At 36.1% G+C, this 23,892-nt stretch overlaps 1 protein-coding gene across 2 annotated transcripts in view; it reads left to right on the top strand.

Moving 5' to 3' along the window:
- Window positions 1-23,892, top strand: part of TMEM131 (transmembrane protein 131) — a 93,152-nt gene that overhangs the window by 16,845 nt on the left and 52,415 nt on the right. For both annotated transcript variants that reach the window (XM_064408138.1, XM_064408137.1), the window contains exons 2-4: window positions 2,665-2,726; window positions 13,803-13,843; window positions 20,376-20,444. In XM_064408138.1, the coding sequence (XP_064264208.1) occupies window positions 2,665-2,726; window positions 13,803-13,843; window positions 20,376-20,444 (172 nt within the window). The remainder of the gene's footprint in view (window positions 1-2,664; window positions 2,727-13,802; window positions 13,844-20,375; window positions 20,445-23,892) is intronic.

Here is a 23,892-nt window from a genome sequence, read left to right as displayed (position 1 = left end):
GGGACTTCAGTGTGTGTTATCCTTGTGAAAGAATTGTTGCTGCTTTCTGCTCTTTGTAGTGATGGTGCATCATATTTAAATCAGGGGAAAAAGCCTCAGAAATACTAAGAATTTGTGATTAGATAAAATAGCCTTTTATGCCTTGCTGGTTGTTAATATAAGAAGTTGTTTTCTAATAACTTTTTTTGTTTGCGCCTAATGCCACAATCAGATGCTGTGTATTCTCTGATTCCAAACTAGAGATCTAGACAGCAATAGAATGCCAAGAAGTCCAACTTCAGAGGTGCAATTCCTTTTGATTAATAAGAAGGTTTGTTTGTATCTATAATTTTTAAAATTGTGATTGCTGAACTTCCAATATATCAAATACATGAGAAAACATAATTTCATTCTGTATTTCTCCCCAAGTTAAAAACTGAGAATTTTCCCTCTGTGCTACTTTATCTGTAATTTGGGGTTCTTGTGCAGAGGATAAGCATGACACTTCTGTGAAATCATGATTAACTGTCATACTCTGCATTTTAACCTGTGTCAAAGCTTCATTTTCATACATCTTGCACTACAATATATATATTTTTTTTTCAGTGATTTTAAAACCAAAATTAACCCATGAAATCAATGTCTTGCATCATATGTATTGCCAGTTAAATTAAGAAGAATTCACTTGTTCTTTGTTCTGGCATTAAACTTTAAACTGGTAGACACCTTCCAGTAATTTAAGTTTTAAAAGCCCAAAATTTCATGAACTGTAGGAGTTGATTTTGTAACAACTCTTCAAATGCTGTTTTGGTTTGTTTGGTTTTTGTTGTTTCGTTGTTTTTTTTTTTTAAATCTCTTGCCCTATGTTCTGTATAGTTCTTCAATATAAATGATTGACCAAACTCCTGATTCTTGGATCAAGGATCGATTTTTGCTTGTTTTGAGTAACATTAAGGTAATAGCAATAAGCACACACAAAAAAATACTAACTTTTTGCTGACACTACTGACTAGGACTTCTCATGGCACTGTAAATATTGCAGTGTCAGTGTAAATATTGCAGGATGTTTATAAGCTCCCTCTTTCTTTCTCTCACACTCCACCTGAGCTGGGCTTTCTCAGCCTGTGCACATTAGGGTTGTGTGGTATGGTAGCTTGAAAAGTAATTTTATAAAACTTTGTTTTTTGGGGATCTTTTAAATTTGTTTCAGGATTTTTGCATACTAAAAGAGACTTTTAGAGATGATAGCAGCAGTCTGTGTCTTATTTTAACTTTTACTTTGGGTCATATGAAAGCAAGGTTGTGGAGCTTGTGCCTTGAAGGAGAAGGTATTGAAGTGTGTGGGGAAGTCAGGGATGCAGAATGGGATTTGCGAACAGTGACATGTTAAGTAGCATAGTAAGTTTTGGGTACTGAATGAGGTGTCACCAAAGCAGCCAGTTAGGAAATGCTTGGGACAAATATATGTCAAAGCTAATGTTTCTCTGTGTGGTAGGTGCCTTTACTCCCGTCTACGAAGAGTGCGTTTTGTTTTCTGAAAGTACTTTTTTTTTTTGTTTAAAGCATCACAGAATGACATTGTTGGTGATGTTATAATAAACATCAAAGTGGGAGACAAAGGTCTATGTCTCCTTTTTCAGACTGGGATTCAAAATCCATTTTCCAGGAGCACACAGTGTATTGGGAAGTCTTTAATTTCTTCTTGTTGAAGTTGTTCCTCTTTGCAGAAAGAGAGGAATGTTATCACTCTCTACTTCATTTAGCACGAATGGTACATGGTGAAGACAGTAATGGAAAAAGGACATAGGGTAGAGGAGGAATTATTTACAGAACTTTTTTTTTTTAAATACAATTTTCTCATTTAGAGATTGCTGCTGCAATTTTTTCTAAAGACCTCCTTTGTGTGTGTATGTGAGTAGATTTTTGGGGAAAAAATGTGGAATTCTTTGAACCTTTCTTTCCTCTTTAAATCATACTCATTCTTGTACAGATTATTATATTTTACAGGAAGGGCAATGCTCTTATTTCTTTGTCTTTAGAAGAAAGTTGCATTCCCTACATTTTAAGAGGAATTAAAAAACAGTTGCCTGACCAAACATTTAGAGGAAATTAGTGGAGTGTTTGAGGATCCTATATTTGACTGAGGCATGAACTTTGCATGGAGTTTAGTCTTATGGTATGAAACACTTCTAAACTGTTTCAAATTTTAATATCTTCCTGTCAAGATGGAGCAGATTGTTGCCATGCCAAGGATTAGGCTGTAGTGTGAAGGAGGCTTTCCAGATGTACAGTTAAGATTATTGGTGTGTAAATGAAACAGAAATTCTATTTGTGTCTGAACTCTTTGTGGGCTTAGATGTATTAAACTCATTTGTTCAAGTACCCAGCCTGTCATACTTATTGAAGTATGGAATTGGCTTGGTACAGTCACTCTTTTTTGGGATCCTAGAAGTTGTTGTCTTTGGAGTTTAACACTTTTAAGGTAAAAGACAAATTTGCCAAGTGTGGTAATTCTCAAGCAAAGTTAGTGTCACAGACTTGTGTTTGTTATTTTGCTAGATTATGCATTATTTTTTTGGTTTGTCATTGCTCTGTCTACAAAATGAAGATGTTTACATTTTTCTTCTGATTTGGTAACAAAATGGGTTTTTATTAAATTGCTTAATTTTTTGTTTTTCTTTACAGCTTTCATCCAGTCGGATGGCATAATAGAAATGCTGCGTTTTGATGAAGGAGACCTATTGCAGGTATGTAGTCTGAGTAAATCGTCTGATCTAGCAATGTTGCATCTTTTTGATAGCTGCTTTTTGAACCCCTTGGTTTGTGGAGTTCTGAAAACAAGCAAGCATTAAGCTCAAGTCCACAGAACCTTTGAACTTTCTAGTTACTTTCAACAATATGCTTCAGTGTGGCCAGAGGTTCTGGTTCCTTAATGCTTTATATTGGGAAAACTCGTGGGTTTTACCACAGGTTCTCTCACAGGTTCTTCTTTCTTTCTCAGAAAAACTGGAGGATATTTTGTGTTTAAGGCTCATCTTGATCTGGAGTTGAGATGCGATTTGCAAACTCATATGCAGGAACTGCAAGTGTTGCAAGATTCCCAAACCTAAAGGCAGTTGTTGGGACCAAGTTACCACTGGATTTAAAGAAATTCTAATTACTGCAGTGAAGTAATTACTGTTGCAAATAGTTGTTTTTCATGTATGATGTTGCCATTCCTGTCAGATCTCTTTTGGTCTGAGTCAAAACAGGAAAAAAATTAATTTTAAAGAATATATGCTGACATTTTGAGATGATGGTAGTAGCTAGGATGACATACATAGCAACATGGCTTGATGCTAGAGCTACATGGCTGTGAAGTTCTATTTACTAGGATTTCATATGCATGTATTTTGTGGATTGCATGTATGTTGAGAATATTTTTCTTAAAAATCCTTGATGGTGATAGTCTACTACTTGAAAGGGAGCAGAGGAGTTACCAGTGCAGTGCTTGATTTATTATTCCTATCTCCTCTGTAGTTGAAAAAAGGCAATATATGCATCAACATATTACATATTTCAGATTTATGATGTTGTCTTTTTTGTTTTTTTCCCTGCCTACCAAGTTGTTTAGGTTAGTTCTTTTCTTTCTTCAATCCTTGGTCCTTAATCTAACTCAGGAATATCTTACTGTAGTGTAATGTACAAGAGTAAGATTCTTTAAAACTATGTAAACTGGTTACAGGAAACATTGCAGTTAAAAACAAATAAGAAACCATCACTACAAACCCCTCAAAAAACCCTCCCAAACCCATATACACTACCAAACAAGCAAACAAAAAAGGCTCAGGTTCTTCATTAGCCAGTTGTTCAGCTGTCATGTGCTAAACATTCTCATGATAGATACCTATGTATAGGCTTATTTTTGGATGTGTAGAGCAGTAGAAGTTTTCCATATAGTGGTTACAGTTTCTATTAAAGCTTTCAACTGTGGATATTTCTTCGACTTGCATGAAGATACCATATATCACCATAAATATAAAGAAAAAACCCACAAGGCTTAGTTTCTTTTCTTTTACATACTGTACTAGAACACATTTGGTTTCATAAAAACAACAGAGACATCACTGGCCCAGTGTTTAAGGTAAAGATGATAGATGATAGGTAGTTGCATTCACTCATGTATAGTTTGTGTTCTTTCTCACGAGGATTAATTTTTTAAGCTAGTTCAAATTAATCTTAAAGATCTGTAATTATCCTACTCATTTTAGCACTGTATTAACCACTAGTTCTTAGACTAGAATGTAATGGTACTGCTGTGAGCCACTCAATAAGCCATATCAAGATGGGAAAGTAAAAGGATTGTTAATTATACTAACTATTGCAAGATGTAGCAATATTGTTATAGTGGGACAAATTCAAGCAATTCCGCATTGGGCTGCCACTTCCCTTAATGTGTTGCTGAGTGTTTTATTTAAAAAACGAGAGAGACAAAACTTCTGATAAGTGGTTTGTATGTTTTAAGTTATGGTTGTGACTCTTAAGCCAAACATACCTACATAAGTGAAACCACTTCCTTTTAATGAGAATGATAGTGTATATTGTTTTCTCTAGCTTACAAATTATTGGGTAATTTCAGGTAGATATTAATATGGTGACATCTTGTGACTACTTCCTGCACTTTAAAAAAAGCAATTACACTGTTGTGAAACCAGACTTATGTCTTGTGAACAGCAGTTACTAAAGTTTTAAACCTACTGTGATGTCACTGGCTGTTTCTCTTTTGGCCTTTCCATAACCTTTCATAAATGTCTGTTGTTTGTTACAAATACTATGATGCAGTACTAAATCAGTATTGTCTAATGTTATGTCACCTTCAAACAAATGGTTTGGGTTTTTTAAATATAAAAAATAACCACTTCAGTACATAAAATGATTAATAATCATTGTGGTATCAAAGCCATCTCCAGTCTTGGTTTATCCCCACTTCTCCCAAGAATCTGATATCTTTAGAGCAGAACAAGCTTTTTCTTTGAAAGTTGCTTTGTAAGTAAGGTAAATGAAATTCCAAAGTTTGCATAATTTTATTTTTAGGGATCCCTCCCACTTCCTTCCAGTTAGTGTGAACCCTCTTGATACTGATTTTTTGTATTAATTTGGAGTACATACTTTTGGTAAAATACTCCTTATGTCTTTCAATTGCATTTTAGGAATTTTGTTGTAAAAAATGAATGTGTTGAAAAGTTTGGTTTGACCAGTCTGACTGAAAACCACTATTTATTGAAAGAGAATAAATCTTAAATATTTAAGTAGAAAAGCATTTAATTGGTAAAAATAAACTGACAATGGAAATTTCATGAGCTTATGCTACTGGATAACTAGCAAAAGTAGAGACTGTACTCTCTGGGTGTGGAGTTACAGTTTGTGGTTTAGAAAGTGCTATACTGTGTTGCTCAACCTTCTGAGAAAAGTGAGAATTCTATTCTTTAGCATATGTGTTCAGATTAAAGATTTATATCTAAATAAATTTATGCCAGTTCTGCCTGTGGATTAAACTAAAATAATGAGGGAATTTCTTAATTCTGTCTATTCACATGAATCAGTCCCTTTAAGAAATCAACTTTTTGGACTCTTCAAATAATTCATTTAGATCCTGAACATAGGATAAGAATAGTGTTAATGTAAGTGCAATGTAGGGTTTGTGGTTTTTTTCAGTAGCAGGTGGTTTTCACATGTCTGTAGTTGTTTGGCACTTCAGAGTCATAGACTCTGTTGATTGTAAAGGACCTTGGGAGATCATGTATTCATTTTTCAGGTGATGTTGGGTGTAGATGGGCTATGCCTGGCAGGTGCTTGACTCTTCTTAAAACATCTAGAAAAGTATTAAGTTTCATCCCTAAGCTGGTTTTGCTGCTGCTTTTTTCTCAAGGGTATGTGTACTTGGGTTTTTTGTTAGGTTGTTTTGCCTCTTCATCATGATAATTTTGTGCTGAAATCTACCTGCAGCTTCTTCATGCAAGCTTTTTACAACATTCTAAATTTACTGGACTTTTGTCACTACTGAAAGTGTAGCGCTTATTTGAGACATTGTGCTCAGAGAGAGCACAGAGTACTTTCTTCCCTGTCTAATAACTGTTCAGTAATGCCAAAATGAGTTCTAAGTTTTTGACAGCATTTTGTTTGCTCATATAGTTTGTATTTCACTGTGCTTTCCAGGCACATTGTTTTCTTTAGTGTGCTATCAGTTACTCTCTTCCCAGTTTTACTTTTAAGCTCTCCTTCAGCTGAACTTTGCTATGTCAGTGTCAGGCCATCCCCTCCATGTGTCCTCCTGATTATTTGAACCCTTGTCCAGACCTGACAGATGCTTCACGTCTCTGACAATGATGTCATCTGCAACTATTAGGAGGGGATGAAATAAACTACAACTGTTACTTTTAACAATTTGTTCTTTCATGTTAAGCCAACATACTAGTTTGCTTTTTGAGGACTTTATTTTGAAAAATGAATGGTAAAGTAAAATTTATTTTTCAGAGCAAAGTTTTCTTTCTTTTTTTTTAATTCAAACTGTTTGGAAAGTACTTCTGCTTATGTAGTAGTGTTTTTAAAGTAGTGTATTGCTAAAATGAGAAAGTGCTAAGACTTTTCAGTCAGATTATCTTAACAGGAAGCTGCCACAATAATCATAAGTATTTGCAACCATTTTTTACAGGTAAACTCCTAGAAATTATTTTACTGATAATTGCTGGTTTGCAGAAGAGAATAAAGTGAGAATAGTGAGAATAAAGAATAGTGAGAATAAAGAAAGCCTGTGTGCTTGTATATACTTAATACACATTTGCTGTCTTTGTTCATAAACTGCTGTAAACTGCTCGTTACAAAGACTGATAGTGAGAATTACAATGGTCCTACATGACAAAGAGACAGGGCCTTAATGTGACTTGCAGTGGCTTTGTAACACAGAAGACATAGAACTGAATTACCTTTGTAGGACTCAGCTGTGTTGGTGTCTTACTGGTGGAAGTTTAGTATTTTCTGCATGATCTATACTTCATTCTCAGTGGCACCGCAAAGAATTCTCTGAACACAGGTGGCAAGCTTTCAGTTCTGGTGTATCAGCAATAGTGTTTTCAGGGAGTGAAGTCTAAGCATATTTTTAAATTACCTCAAATTTTCATATTGTATATAAATCAGTTTTTTCATTTTTTATATTCATTAATTCATTCATTAATTTTCATGTTGTATAAAAATCCCTTTTTAAAGGGATTTGATGTGATCTCCATTGATATCTGTGTAGCCAAAGTGTTAAGAATACAGGCTCATAGGTGGGCAGTAAAGTGACTGGACCATTGACCTTGATGGGTGTATTCTGCAGGGCAGAGTTCAGCTGGCAATTGGTTACCTGTGATGGAGCCTGGAACTGAGGACAGCATTGCTCAATGTTGTCTTTAGCAGCCTGGTTGGTGGCATGGAGAGTACTCTCAGTGAGTTTAGAGATGATACCAAATTGGCCAAAGTAGCTGTTACACAGGAAGGCAAGGCTGCTGTTCAGAGGGCCTTCAGCTGGCTGACAGGAACCTCATGTCCTTCAGCTCAGACAAATCTCTGCACCTGAGAGAGAACAGCCCTGTGTGACAGGACAGGCTGGGCTGTGGCAGCAGCACTGCAGATAAGACTTGGGGGCATTCTGGAAAAGAACAGGTTGGACGTAAGTTCTCCATGTGCTGTTGTAGCAAAGGCAATTGCCAGCCTGCTGAATTGTGAACAAATGTGGACCCAGAAGATAAAGGGTGATTTTGCCCCCTCCTGTAGGGCTGCAGCTGAATATTGTGTCCAGTCTGGGCTGCCAAGTGTGAGGAAGGCACTGATATACTGGAGCAGGCACAGCAGAGTAATTACAGGATGGTCAGGGGATGGAAGGCTTCTCATGTTAGGATATATTTTTTCAGCTATTAGGAGAAAAGACAGAGGAAAACTGGTTGTTGTGGGCAGTGTGGAATTAACAGGAATCAGAATTTTCATTGTGTGCAGTGACAGGATAAGAAGCTTTGGAAAGAAATTTTCATGCAAGAAAATAAAAAAGACTTTTAAACTTCAGGATGTTCAAACACTGGACCAGGTTATTAAAAGAAGTTGTAGAATTTCTGTCTTTTGAGATACCCAAAACATGATGGCCCAAATCTCACCTGCACTAATGAGACTTCCACTGAGCAACAGCTGACTAGATGGCCTCTGGAGCTTTCTTTCCCATGTGTGTGATTTTATAAAGGCGTAAGAGCCTTCCTAGTTCATTGCCATGGCTTGTGAACAGCTGAAGTTCTGCTTCTTGTACTGGAAGAATTGCCATCCCCAGGCTTTAAATTAAAAACAATTGGTGCCCAGGAGTGACTGTTGCAAAGCCAGTGTCAACAGCATGTGTTGCATCAGCTACAGGCAGCTGATGAGGTTTTTGATGCCTTATGTGAGTTTGGGTCGTGAAAGACCAGCAAGAATCACTTCAGTCAACTTTTGACTACCTTTCAGATTACAGCATTTGCTTTTTCATTACCTTAAGTGAGCTACATCTCGTTAAGTTTATTTTAATTATACTGATTATTAGCGCAGAGCTCATGGAGATTTAAGAACAGTGAAGATTTAAGCTGCTATTTATGTATCACTTTTGTAGCTATCTCTTAACATTTAGTTGCGAGCAGCACATACCTCTTCTACAAGAAGGAACCAGCTATGAAATAGCAAGATATGAAATGTTCTGAGTCTTTCAGACTGCAACAGTCTTTTAAATTGGTGTGGCTACTCTCTTGTGTAGGAATATAGAAAACTTTGGTTGTTGAGAATTTTGTTAATATTAAAGAAATATATTTGGTGTTGGAAATCCCAGGTCTTGAACCCCAAGAGGGTCTGCCTCCTTGCATTGCCCCAAATGTCCTTGTTGAGGACTTCTGAGCTCTAGTTTAGTTGCTTAAACATAGGTAACCAGTGCTATTTGAGATGTCCTGGACTGTTCTGGGCATCTATGGACCTGGCAGATGTGGCACAGTGTGTAGGATAAACTCTGTCCTTCTGGATGTCAGTCTGGGACCAGGCAGGCTGCCCTAGGACATTTATCTCAAGTGGCAGCAGATGCCTATGTTTAGATGACTGAGTGTAGTGCTAGGTAATATGACCTCTTACCAAGAAATGAAGAATAGCTATTATAACAACTTGATGAGACATTAAAATTAACTTGGTGGTTATGACTGTTTGTTTGTTTGGTTGGATTTTTTTTTTAATGTTCTGGCTGAGGTTAACAACCATGGGTATTTCTTTAGAGATGGCCTTCAGGCTGTAAGGTATGGATTTTGATTCTCCATGTATGCAAGATTATTGTCTAGTGTCTTCCACAATTATAGAGTCTTTAAAGTGTACTTTGAGTTGCAGATTCTCTGTGAAATCTGTCTTGAGAATATAACCCTGTGGAGAGAGAAACTATTCCTAAGTCTTGAAACCATGGTGTTGGCTGACTGCCTTCAAATTTTCTAGCTCACTCTGTGCAAGTTTTCTCAAGATCTTTATACTGAAATCCCTTGATTTATAATTTAATCCTACTAGGGTTATATAAGAGATTAAATTAAGGCATGATATGGTTAGGAGCAACACCCTAAATGTTATCTGCTGTCTTTAACTTAAAAAAAAAAAAAAATTACCTATCTTCAAGTCTTGAACACAGCCTTTTGGGTGGAAGGATCATAAATGCCCAGTACTGGTAAAAGGGGTGATTTTTCCCTTTCTCACTTTTTTCCAGCTCAGTTGTATACTTCTACTGTTCCTTTTGTGCTGACCTTAGGTTTTGTTGTTAGGGATTTGGATTGGGAAATTAATCCAATTGAAGGTTTGGTTTTTTTTTTTCCCTGTAACTTATCTTATTATAGGTCTTGAAATACTAATAGCATACACATGCATTGTACTTCCTGATCTGTACATTGCAATATTTTGTTATTTATAATGCTTCTTCAGTACAGATGAGATTTAATAAATGTTACATATAAATAATATTTTTCTAATTCTGCTCCTTTATGGAAGAAAAGATGAAGCTGTATTTTTTAAAGAGCGTAATTTTATTTCTCTTTACCTGATTGATAAACCAACAGTATTAAGCAAAGCCAATACAATAAATAGTGGATTGATTAGGTACATGGCTTTAATTGCTGACAGTTTTGTGCAGTCACACAGGAAAAATAGCGGGCCAGACTGGAGTACAGTAGGTTCACAATTATACCTGGAGATCAACTTTTTTCTTTTTTAATATTTGGGACTTGTAACTGAACACAGTTGTATGTTTTTATTTACTGCATGACTTCAAAGATTGACGTGTAATAAAAAAGAGTGGTAATTATAGAAACTGCCACATGAGATTTATTTTTGGTTTAGTTCCATGATGCCATAGTTGCTGAAGTTGGTATGCTATTTCTTTGCTCTTGATTGACGCTGATCCAAAAAATGTACTTTAAAAACCCCAGCAAAATACACACAACAAAATACACACAAAAACAATCAAACAGAGTAAAAGCAAGCAGCTCCTGCTCAAAAAACCAGGAAGTGTAATTAAAATGAATTTATAATACTGCTTGTGTTTAATGGACATCTGAAAGCAAAAACCAGGCTTTTCCTTGTAAGCATGAATCTTTGATGGACTTTTGCTCTTAAATATATCTCAGAAATAAATACCAGTCTTAGCAGAGTGATTTATGATTTTAAACCTGATCTACAGATATTCAACTTAATATTTTCATAGCAAATCAGTAATTTCAGAACATAGGGAAAAACCTTGGGTGTGCAGTCAGATAATTCAACTCCCAGCAGTTAACTACAGCCATGGCAAGGCAGTAGTTGCACTTTTGTCGATTATGAGCAGTTCCATTTGTTTCTGCATTTTTTCTGGCATTAAATTTGATCTCCACTGCCTTCTGTCTAAAAGCTGGCCTAGGTGGAATCTAGACTGAGTCTAATATTAGTAGTATTGAGAGCCAATTATGATGCTTAAGAGTACATATAACTAACAATTTTCTGCATGAAATTATTTAATACTTAATAGAACATGCTGTCTTGTTAGAGCCAAAGCTAGTTGTGAAGGATGGGACAGTGCTGGTAATGGCTATTTTAGTTGCTCTGTCATAGGATCTGAACCTGTTAGCTCCATCATCTGTCAGGTAACTGCTGGTAACTTAATTATGTGCTTTAGTTATGTTTTGAAAGGGAAAAAAAGCCTTTCATTGTTGAAAGAATGTTTTACTTAATTTTTTGTGATTAATGTGCTTTAAAGAACATTGGTAAGGATTACAAGGTTTTATATACAGTTTTGTATATCTGTTAATTTCAGAGTAAGTCCAGTTGTTGTGGTTTGACTCCAGCTAGAAGTTCAGCCTCACACAGCTGCTTGCTCTGTTTCCCCCATGGGATGGGATGGAGGAAGGGAATCTGAGGAGTAAAAGGGAGAAAACTCATGGGATAAGATAAAGACACTTCAATAGGTAAAGCAAAATAAAGGAATCACGGAATTATAATCTCAGAATGTTCTGAATTGGAAGGAACCACAAGGATCAACAAGTCAAACTCTTGGCCCTGCACAGGACAGCCCCAAGATTCACACCATGTGCTTGAGAGCGTTGTCCAAACACTTCTTAAATGCCTGTTTCTGTGCCAAACCACTCTCTGGGTGAATAACCTTTTCCTAATATCAAACCTAAACCTTCCCAGACACATGCTGTCACAGAAGTCACATACCCACTGTCCTCATCTCAAGCCATGAGTTCTCTTATTGTTGAATTGAGAAAATAATGGGTGGCAGTTTGAAACTGGAAGGTTTGCCTTTGTCTTTCCAGTCTGTGGAAAATATAAGGTATGGAAGGAAGAGATCTGCCTTTTTATGTTTAGTTTCTTTAGATTTCAGAGCTAATTAACATGTTAATTAGCAGTACTTCCTAGAAAGTGTTAGATAGAAAACATTGTGTACCTTAAGCATTCATCACTTAAACTGATTTTAAATTTCTTCCTTCTTCATTTTGATTGAATTTCTCTTATAGCCTGTTGTAAATTGTTTCAGAGTAGTAAGCATTTGCCTGTATCTTACAGGAAATAGAAAAAGGAGTGTGGAATCGGAAGTTAAGAAGCTGAACTAAAAGCTTATCAGTATATGAGTATTATACTTTAGCTAGGAAAACATGGGAAGATGTGTAAGCTTTATTTTCTATTCAGTTAATTAATGGTGTTGCAATGAAGAATAAAAAATGAGCTGCCTTCCTAATTGCAGTACAAACGTAGTAGGTAAATTTAAAGGAAAGCTTGCTGACTTTCAAATTACAATAACATAGTATAAAACAAAATTGCTTGCTTTTTAGTCTTTTCTTCACTGAGGAGAAACTGCACTGATTGTTCTGTACTGTAAAATGTAATTTCATGTGAACCCCTTCCTGCAATATCCTTTCAGCAAGGCAGTCTGACTGTCTGACTCCCCATGTCAGAGGTTTTAACAAAAAAACAAAATAAAAAATCTAACGGTGCTCTGTGTTGGCTTTCAAAATTGCAAGTAAATCCTCAAGTTACAAAAAGATTCGCTTTGTCTTACAATGGTAAATCATACACTTCCAGCTTTCTTTAGTTTGATTGGAGGGCAAAGTGGAGGGTGTGTAAACCAAATAACTTCATTTTAAATCTGGAATGCTACTTAGATTTACAATCCGGAATTGATCCTTGACATGAATCAAACATTAATGCTTGTAGACTCAGTGATTTAATAGAAGTAATTATAAAATTTCCAAGAAGTGGCTCCAAATAGCAAAATTATAATGCTCTAATGAAAGAATCTGTATTTTAAGTAAAGATAATTTTTAAGAAACTATTTTTTTAAATACTTTTTGCTTAGGAAAAAACAAAGAAAGAAGCGAAGTGTAGTTTTTAGCTGAAATAGAAATCAGTGAATTTTCCAGCAAAAGGGACTTATTTAGTTCTGAAATGAGATACAAGTTTGCATTCCCCTTGCACACAAGTGCCATCGTTGTACTAGAGGTGAACTGTGGACTTCATCAGACCTGTGAGCTTTTTTTCTCAGGAGATAAATACTCTGGTTGGCCATGAAATGTCTTTAAGAGGGTGACTAAAATCCTCAATTTAATCTCCAAATCCTGTGGAAGACTGAAGTTTTGCAAGTCCTGGTATGTTTTAACATTAGCTGTATCAGAAGGATACTGCATACTCAGACTTCTAAACCAGTTGGTATTTCTTAGGCAAGAGTAAACTAATTGGAAGTCTCTAGACAACCTAACCTCCTTGTTTTCAGGTAATTAATTGAAATGTCCAGCAGAGTGGAAGGAAGGGTATGAATAACTGAGGCTAGAAGATCATTAGCAGAGAAGGAGATGATGTTTCCTAGTCAAATGGGGATTATAGCCTTTGTTTTCAAGGTGTTAAATTACATCAATGGGATAATTGGTGGACTATTTCTTGTTTTATATGCTTTTCCTTGTAGTTTGCTTCTTACATCTATCTATGCTAGGTTTTTCTTTCGCTTCATACAGTGTTATAATTTTCTGAACTTTTTTCTTCTCTCAGTTTTTAGGTTGTTAAGTTGACGCTTGTTTTCTAGTTTGTGGGCATTACTACCACAATTCATGTCCAAGGCCAAACTTAATTTCTTTAATTGGAAAAAGCCAATTTACGTTTTCTGCTCCAGCTCAGAAAACTCCTTTTTGCTTCAAGCTCTGATTTACTAACTTGTTGCAGTTGCCAGGTTGGTAGGTTGGGGTTTTTTCCCCGCTGGTGGTATAATGCTGTTGACCTCTTAAATTTAACTTTTTTTTTTTCTTTTACAGACTGAGACAACTTTAGGCCTCAGTTCATATCAACAGAAAAGGTAAGCATCTTTCTAAAAGTTTAACATAGCCTTTAATTGTAAGATTTGTGATACTTTTCATAGGAATAATAACGATATAGTGTAAAAAAAATACAAACCATGTGATTTTTTTTTCCAATTATTTTTCTCATTCAGAGGAAATGAAACTAAAATGTGAGGTAGTTTTTAATATTGAACAGCTAAATCATAGAATGGTTTGGGTTGGAAGGGACCTTAAAGATTAAGCTAGTTCCATCCCTCTGCCATGGGCTGGGTTCCTGTCCCTCACTACCCTGTCAGTAAAGAAGTCCTTCCTAATAACTCATCTAAACCTTCCCTCTTTCAGTTTCAAGCCCTTTGCTTCTTGTCCTAGCACTAAATGACCTTGTGAAAAGTCCCTCTCCACCTCTCTTAAGGATACTGTTTTGGGTACCGGAGGTGCTCTAAGGTCACCTCAGAGCCTTCTCTTCTTCAGCCTGGGCAGCCCCAAATCTCCCAGCCTGTCTTTGTAGGAGAGGTGCTTTGTCCTTCTGATCATCTTTATGGCCCTTCTTGAGGAAGAAGTTTCACGTGTGGAATAAAAAACTAAAGAGTTCTTTGATTCACTTTGTAATGTATACCACAGAGTAATTCTGTGTAATTAAACTGAAAGTCTGCTTGTAGATTTTTGAAAAAATATTTTTCTGTAGTTTCTTTTATTAAGAAGAAAGTTTGCTTACTTCAAAAATTCTTAATGTACTCTTTGAAGAAAAACTTGATGTTATTTTTAGTCATTTTTCCCCGCATTCCTTTGTGCCATCATAAAATCATTAAGGTTGGAAAAGACCTCCAAGATCACCGCCTCCTACCTTCAGCCATGTGCCACCATGCCCACTAAGCATATCACAGAGCTGTACATCTACTCATTTTGTGAGGTGATGTCACCTCTGCCCTAGGGAGGCTGTTACAGTACTTAACCACATGATGATTTTTTTCTGAATATCTACCCTGAATCTCCCTGGCACAGCTTGAGGCCATTTCCTCCTGTTCTGTCTCTGGTTGCCTGGGAGGAGTCTGAGCCCTGCATGGCTCCAACCTCTTTTCAGGTGGTTGTAGAGAGCAGTGAGGTCACCTCTGAGCCTCCTTTTCTCCAGACTGGACAACCCATGACCCTGTGTTGTCCTTTTCTCTCCTGAAGACATAACCTGCTACTGAAGAGTTTGCCACATATGGTATCTGAGAAGTAAAATAAGTGGCCTCTTTTTTCCCTGATCCCTAAGTTTTCTCTGAAGAATCATCAGATATTCTTGTTTGTCTAATAAGTGCATTGAATAGTAATAATCCAGCTTGTTTCTTGCACAGTAGCATTCTGCAAACTGTCATAGTGCATTTTCAGTAAATACATTTATGTTTTTTCCACAACCTGTTTTCTGTTCCTTTTCAGGAAATCTAGTGAAAGAATTTTCCATTTCAAATGAGTTCCTATTTTAGTGTGTGTATAGTTGCTTAATTGTGGGCTTAAGATCCTTCTTTTTGCAAATTTTGAAAAACCTATGAAATCTCCAGCTGTGGACAGGAATGCAAACAGCTGTAGTTATGTGCTGCAGTATGTCAGTCAGACTGTAAGTATGAGAACATGAATTTACAGGAATGACAGTTGAACAAAAGATAACAGTGATTAGTGTATTTCTGTGTCTTGGATATAGCCAGACCTTATGGAGATTCTTTAAATGGAATAGTGTCTTGTTTAAATCATGAAATCTGAATGGCAGAAAGAAAGTGCCTATATTGACATCCATAGAGTAGATGCAATATTGTTTCCCGGAAAACAACTGAATTTGGTGGTTCTTGAGATTGAGGCCATGGACTAGATTGCTTACAGGATTTTTTAAATTTTAATTTCTCAGCTAAGAAGATTGCTTTCTGTATTGGAAACTTCAGTGTTCTAGAGTGTGTTCTGTTAAAACACTGATTTAGCTATCTGAAAATAAATAGTCCCTTTCACTGAAGAGTGCTAGCCTATTTGAAGTTTGGTCTCAATGTGATGAAGGTCTCCATTACAAGGTCTCTGATACCATGTTAATTTGCTTTCTGTTTTTCTCTCTCACTGCTGTTACTGGTTTTGCATGAATCTTTAAGTCTTTTTCTAGGTTAATTTTTTTCAGTAGCATTGCTAAAAACAATATTTAACTTCTCTAGATGACACGTCTTTCCTTGTCCTTATTGTAGATTATTTCTTCTTCTTGGTATAGCTTGCCAATATTTTTTCCCTATTTAGACAGTTTATTCAGTTCTTCTGTCTACTTTTTAGCACTAAGTGGAAGGAGGGAAATGAACTAGCAATTTAATTTGTTTTGTTCCTGCCCATGGTCAGGTTACAGTGCATCTATTCAAGCTTCTCCCTGTTCTTTCCCCAGACACTCCCCCTTGGGAATTGCTGGCTTTGAACTTTGCCTGTTACAAGTGTGTTTTCCTGATAAAAGGTTAATATTGACATATCTGAGCCAGCTGTTATCTGGTTAGTTTATAAAAAAACACCATTCTTGCTAGTCTTTTTATTCATCTGCATTTTTAGCAGCAGCTTCTGCCAGATACTGAAGTGGTCAATTGTTTTGTGGGAGTTCACTTTCTCACTGAACCTGTGATTAGTACCCATATTTATATAAAAAAAAAAAAATCTAGTTTTAAAAATTAAAATATCTTTTCTGATATAAGCAGCTCAGCCTTATTTTTAAATATTAACAAGCTGTGGATGCACTCAGGTTACTTACAGAACATTTTTATCTCAAAAAGTCTGCCGTGGCTCTTTCGAGGATTCTGGCACAAAAAGTACCCACTGTGATGTATTTACCAATTTGTCATTTTAAAGGTTCACATAGTTATTTTTAGATAATAAATTTTTTTATTTAATTTTGTGGTAATGGAAATAAAGTAGCAGCTTTCTAAGAGTTCTTTTTGCTAAATAAAATCGTAAGAATTAAGTTGTTTCACAGCTTAATTCTGCTGTCTTTATTTCTTTACAATTTATGGCTCAAGAGAGGAAATAAAACCCTTCAAACAACTGCTGAAGTAATGTGGGAAAAATTACATGTGGAGTATGCTTAGATTTGAATTTTCTGCAGTAGAAATTAAAGATGTTACAGATAAGATTCCACAGAGCACGCAACTCCTACAGAAATCCCAGAACAGCTAAAAAGGTAAAGTGAGGATACGGAGACAAAGTTGCTGCCCAGCTTTGCAGAAATCTTTAAATACTGTATGTGACAAACCTTTTCTTCATCTCCAAATGCAAAGATGTGCATTGATTATCTAAAATGGAGTACCTAATACTCTGATAAACAGCAAAGCATTATGGAAGTGCTGAAGAATGTCCTTAAGACAGAAAAATATTGTGGCTTAGCACAGATGGACACCCATGTCAGCTACAGCCTTTGCAGGCATTGCTATTTTGACCATGTTTATGGCAGCATATGTGACTATTGAGACATGAAGGTGCTTTTCAGTGAGTTGCATCTGGGTAGCAGCAGTATCTTTGTTAGTAGTTGAGGTAAATGTCCACTCAGATGCAGCATGGATGGAACAGGAAGGATAACAATCCTGCTGGGGACTATGTGTAGTTAACTCTCAAGTCTCATTTTTAAAATCAAAATTCTTGCAGAAGGAAAAGATGTTGAGAACATTTAAATTATGGGTCCTTATGACTCCTGGCCTGTTCTTAGTCTGCTGGCAGATATCTGCAGTCCTCTCTTCCAGATGCATCTTTTCTTTTTCATGTTGCTCTCCTGGTCTTTAAAAGTTAGAAAACTTGGAGGGGTAGGGAAGGAAAAAAGTTTAAATTGTGATATAAGACCGGGAGCCATATTTCTGCATGCATACAATAGTAATTAAATTCATGTCATTATGCTGTAAAGTTGCCCTACCCATGGGTGTATCCAGCCTCCGGTGAGCAAGTGCCCAGCAGAGCAGACATTATCATCATTTCCTTGTCTGCTGCAAGTTGACTCATGTTGGGCCCTTCAGAAGGCAAAGTTTGTGAATCCCTATATTGCTTGCTCTCATTTGAATCCTATTACAGCTCTTACTTTTATTATAATAGTTGGCATTCATTATGCTATTATTGCCTTAACCAAACTTCAACCAAATGCAACAAGTTTTAAAAATCTGTGTTGTCCAACTGGCTTTCCAGGATAATATAGCTCTGTATCCTGAGAAAATGTTGCCTAACCTTCATGTGTATGTGGAGAACTGTGTATGTCACAATTGTTTAAGTTAGGCCAAGTTACCATTGAGATTGTTTTCAATGAATTTAAAATAAAGATCATAATTATCACTTTTGTAAATATTGTAAATATTTTTAGTATTTTTCTATGAAGGGAATTGATATGTCATTCTGCCAATAATTACCAACACAAAAGAGGTGCTAACTGTTCAAAGTTTTAATTTTGGAAGAAATGTGCAGAATTATGCACTCAAAGTAACACTAAACAGAAACCACTCAAAGATGAGTGGTTTCTGTTTAGTGTTACTTTGACAATGGAGGTACAGGAGCTTTTTGACCTTTTTCATTTAGAAATGCATTCTAAATGGTTTTTAAAATTAGACTGTAAACTCTGAAGACATACTAGTCACTTTTTTATCCTTATGAAACCTAACTGCTAGTATAGTTTTCCAATTGTATTCTCCTACATCTAGTGTCTCTGTAAACCTCATTTTGTTGTGCATTTATTCTTCAGCTTGAGGTTTGACTTTAGCCTGAGAAGGTGTACCCAAGCACGCTCTTATTTGACAATGGTAATGTCTCACAGCCACACTTAGTAGTAGCAAGAATTTAAATTTTTTTTTGTAGACTTGAGTACAGTTTTTCCTTTTGGTGTCTTCTTGTATTTTCACTTCTGTTGTACTGTGATCTGCACACACATGGCATATGTGTGTACACACACACACACACACACACATATTTAAGTATATACTTAAGGCTGACTGCATGTACTAAGCCCACTCCTCTCCTGGTAGTGTTTTATTATTTTTATGTGTACAAAGCTATTTTTAGTGACTAGGCTCTGTAGCATTGAAGATGCTTTGACATCCAAACAGAGCGCTGGAAATTGATTAGCATGCTATGTATTATACTTCAAGTGTGAAGATTCAGTCTCAGAGTTTTAGTGAGTCATTGAGACAATGTAATTTTATTTAAAATTCTTTTGATTTGATTTTGATTAAAGGATACAATTAAGATTTCCTAGCCTGTTAAACTTTTACTCATGTAAATAGCTTTCTTGTTGAAGTGGTTCTGAAATATGGGAAGACATCTGAATTTGATCAATAATTACTTTTCCTGGAATTGCACTGGTTGGAACTGGTTTGATCTTTGCTCAAGGCCCCAGCTTTCATAAGACAAGCCACAAGTGCATGTCCCATTTCCTGGCTGCTCCTCCATGCTGAGGCAGAGCTGCGAGCTCTGAGTAGAAGTGGGTCTGTGGTGTATCTCTCCTTACCCAGGATAAATGACTGCAGCTCTGTCTTTGGACATCTAGGATTGATGTAAAGTCAGAAAACAAGGATCTAAACCAATAAGGCTGTTTTAATAACAGGGGAAAAAAAAAACATTTGAAGAAAAAAAAAGCATCTGTTGGTCTTACCATTCAGGAGCCATTGATCTTATTATTATTCTTTAGTCTTCCCCATTTTTTTATGTTGTTGTCTCCCTGTTTTGTTTATGAATAGGATTTTTACTCAGCTCAATTAAAGTGTTACAGCTTAAGAGATGCTTAACTGTAATCACAATCGCATCATTCTGAATAATAAAAAATGTTTAGGTCAATGAAACCTCTTTGTATATTTTACTTAAATTTTTTGTTGTGGGTTAACTGTTGTGCTCTATATAACTGTACTGATAAAATAAGCAGTAGCAGAGAATGCTTCCGGGTGCTTTGTTGACTTCACTGCTGGATTGTTTGAGTGCTGTTTAAGTTTTGGCCTTCATCTACTAGAATTTTCCTAAAGAGTTTCCAGGGGGACATTAGTATAAGCAAAGCTAAGGAATGCTTCCAGAGCAGAGTCATTGTCTTCTGGATATTGCAAGTTTTGAACAGTATTGGGTGTTTTCTCACATGTGGCCTCAGTACCTTCAAATGCACCCAAGGTTGTTTATGTACTAGTAAAAAAGTAGCTGGAGAAACTCAGGATGTGTATGTAAATTACTGTTCCACACTGGACAATATCCAGAACATCTTTCATTGCAATGTTTGGACATTGCTATGAAGGGTGATGTAAACCTTCTTAATGTGTTGTTTCACTCAGCCATCATTATATAAAGGAGAGGTTTACGCTTCAATTACGTCCATTTTCAAGATATGTACTCTTACATAATCTTTCCTGGAGGCACTGCATAATCATGTTGTAAAATTGTGGTATTTTGACTGGACAAGTTTTTTTTTGCTTGCTTCTTCTTTTGAATCAGTTGCTATATTAGTATTAATGAATTTTGCTAATAAAGGGCTATTTGAAATGGAAAGGGGGGCAAAAATTATGTAATTTAATACTATCTTTTACAGCATGTTAATTTTTCTTGCAGTGTATCCCTGTATCGGGGAAATTGCCGACCTCTCCGGTTTGAGCCACCAATGCTGGACTTCCATGAACAGTAAGTTAAAAAGTCTTTTGATCTGTTTAGTTGTGCAAATTAAAACAAAACAAAAAAAGACCAAACAAAAAAGCCCCAAAACAAACAAACCGCCAAAAAACCTCCATCTGCCACAAAAACCAAACAACAAATAACAAACACAAACCCAGAAAATGAATAGGAACAGCATTTAAAGCTGATAGAGAAGGTTGTATACATAGACTGCATTAATAGATTGTAGGTGTAATTGACCTACAGGGGGCTGCTGTACTCAGTATCATGTAGTAGTAGTAAGCATCATGTAGTGACCTGCCAGCTGCTGTGGTTTTGATGATTTAGGTGCTTGTACAGCTGCTCTGCAGAGTGGACAGTTTTAAGTCTAGAATGTAATGTTCTGAGGTGAGATTACCCCTCTGCTTGAATATAACCTGTGTCAGGGAGCATGTACTCTAGCACATCAGTTTTACTATGGCATTGGTGGCAAAAGAACTGACTGTGGATAAGCAGTTATTAGAACAGTAATGTTGGGTTGTGAAAATAACAGCCTCAAGGAAAACAAATAGCCTCCAGGAGCTTAGCTCCATGTTCTCTCTACCTTGCAACTGATTGCTGTTTCCATTAGACAAAAGGGAGAAGGAAGGGAATGAAACATTTCACCAATGTACCTGTTAGTTCTGAGAACTACTTCAGTCTTAACTTGTCTTGCCATGAGCTGGTTACTGTGTATAGGTAGCGCCAATCCTTTTTCTTCCCGAGTCAAAAGTGGTTCTGCAGTAGGTGTTCATGGAGCCTCTGTGCGTGATTGACTGTGTGTTGTTTGCACAGAGTAGCTTTCAGAAATCACCTCAGTACAAAAAAACCCAATGTAAATGTCACTAAATAACAAAGCTGTATGAAAATGCCTCATTTACAGAACTTATTTGTACTCAGTCTAACAAAATTGTGGCTATACTTCTGATTAAAGACAGAGTAAGTCACTCCGCCCCCTCTTTTTCCTTCAGAATATCTTTTAGCTTTTGGTGTTGTGTGATTTTGTTGTTTTTCTTCCTGATGTCAGTAACCAGTCCTTGGTAAGAGAATATTGAGTTTCTAAACTGAATAGCAAAATATCTCATGGTAAGCCCTACTCTACTGCATCTGTGCTACAAGAAAATTAGGTTATAGTTAATAAATTATTTTGGTGAATGCAGTTTGAATTCAAACTTGTAGAGCAGTGTTAGAGCTATTTTTTTGTTAGAGCTATTGTAATTTTACCTTTTGATTTAAGTTATTTTCTTTTAAAAACTGTAAGAGTTTTCAGTTCAGAGTAAAGCAATTCCAGACTTTGATATTGGGAATGTATTTTATGCACCTTTTTCTACTATGAAAAAAAATTGATGTTCTCTAAGGCATCTTTTAAAGGTTGTTTACAGTTTGTATGCTTATGCTCTGAAGAAAGCTATGCATGCTTTTTTGTTTTGTGGACTTCCAAAGATGATTTTTCCCCCCTTGCTACAAGTAGTTTCAAGACAGTACCATAAATACTTCAAGTCATTCATTATATTTTGGCTCTTTACTTAGGCTGTTCTTGTCAAAGCTAAAAGCACTGAAGAAATAGTATAGATCTAATACAGTGTTAAAAGTAGCACAAATGTCTTACTTGGGAATGGCTCTGTACAGTACATGAAACTGCACAGGGGGATTGCTACCTTCTGTCAATTAAAATAAGGAACCTGTGTGTTAGATCTTGATTCATTATGTGTTCCTTCTTTGATTTGGGTGGGTTTTTTGGTAGCTGTATATTGTGAATTCATCTGTTATCATTTAGGTTATAGTCTCGGGCAGAAATCATCTTGTGATTTATTAAAACTTAAGTTGCCAAAAGCAGTTTTCAAAAAAGTTTAGATATGGAGTCCCAAAGTTTAGTTTAAAATCTGTGAACCAACTCTGAGAAATGCTGAGTAACTGAGCCTTATGGTGGGAACAAGCTGCAGGTGCCAAGCACCTTGGAAGTCAAATAATGCAGATTTAAGCTTTTGAGTTTTTGCCTTTTAAATCAGACAAGGTTTTCACATTCAAATTCTGGCTTTTCTGTCTTTGTTATTTAAGGATTTTAGAAAAGCCATAAAATGCATGTTTAGTTTCTGAATAAGTACTGTACCCAAAGGGTGTTTTTTTTAATAGGTAGCATGTAGCATTTAGTAGGGCAGACTTGTTCCAAGTTCATGTTTATGCTGAGCTATCAACCTGTATCATACTTAGGCTAAAGAAAGATCTAATATTTATTTTCACTTCTAAGTCAAACATTCTTCCTGTGACATTTTTGGTGTGCTACGAGTGTGTGGGTTTAATCAGTTGTTTCAAAAACATGCCAACTTAAGCAGGAGTAATAGTTAATAAAAGTTACTTTATCTAAGGATCTCAGAAAATCAAAACCAGTATTAAGTTGATAAATATGTGCTGTAGACACACTTCCTGTCTTCCACCTGGAGATGAGGTTACAATGGCCTTCTAATTCTGGTTTATAACAGTTGGAGGTTTTTTTAATGCTGTTTTAATATAAAGCAAACCATATTTTACCACTTTGAAGGTAGTCCAGGTAATCTCACATTTATCAAAAGAAATGCATGCTGTATGTTAGGATATGCAAATCTTTAGCTCACTTGAAGAGATCCTAAATGTTCTCTCTATACATTAAGCCTCTGGGAATGGGATAGAGCTGAGGCAGGTTCTCCCATATCACTGTGCCAGGGGACTACTTGGACTAAGTCTGGAATACTCATTTGGGTATTTAATGTCTAAGCCTCTTTCTTGTGTTTCTGAAGCAACACCAGTATTTTTCTGGAACAAATTCTGCAACATTTTCAGTATTGAAGATTCAGGGCTTTGAAGAAAACAAGAAGAAAACCTTACACCTAAAGGCAGCTCCTCAACTAGCTGACTTTTTTGCCAACATTCTGTTCCTTGTATTCTCTTTTAAACTGTTATTCTCCCCTGTTGTTAAATGGGAATAACTGAGGTGTTCTAACCTGCAAACAGTAATGATTGCTGTTGTTCTCTGTAGCTTTGGGGGTTGGTTGCTCAGAGGCTATTTTAGCAGAGCAGTCATTATCTATGTGACTTTCTCTGTTTAAAACAGGTCTTCATATTAGAGATCTTTCAGATGGCTGCCTGGGGTGAAGGCTGAAGAATACTTTTACAGGGCAGTTTCTATTTAGTTCTTGCACCTACTTTGTGGGAGAATGTGGATCTTCACAGATCTCAATACATTGCCTTCCTCTTTGTTAATTCAGCTCTGACGGTATCAAAAGTGAAGTTTAAGTTCTTTAACTAAATTTTTTGATAGAGGTACTTTTGATAATGGAGCACTTGTGTATTGAGTATTTTAGGATACTACCACAATATAAGCTAGAACTGCTTATCAAAAATAGTTTTAAATGTGGAGATATTTTAGATGAAGTTGACATCCTACCCATGTTTCATAGAAATG

The sequence above is a fragment of the Passer domesticus genome, chromosome 2 (assembly GCF_036417665.1).
Source record: "Passer domesticus isolate bPasDom1 chromosome 2, bPasDom1.hap1, whole genome shotgun sequence".
Taxonomy (NCBI): Eukaryota; Metazoa; Chordata; class Aves; order Passeriformes; family Passeridae; genus Passer; species Passer domesticus.
The sequence above is the reverse complement of the archived record's forward strand: the minus strand, read 5'-3'. Positions and strand labels throughout refer to the sequence as shown.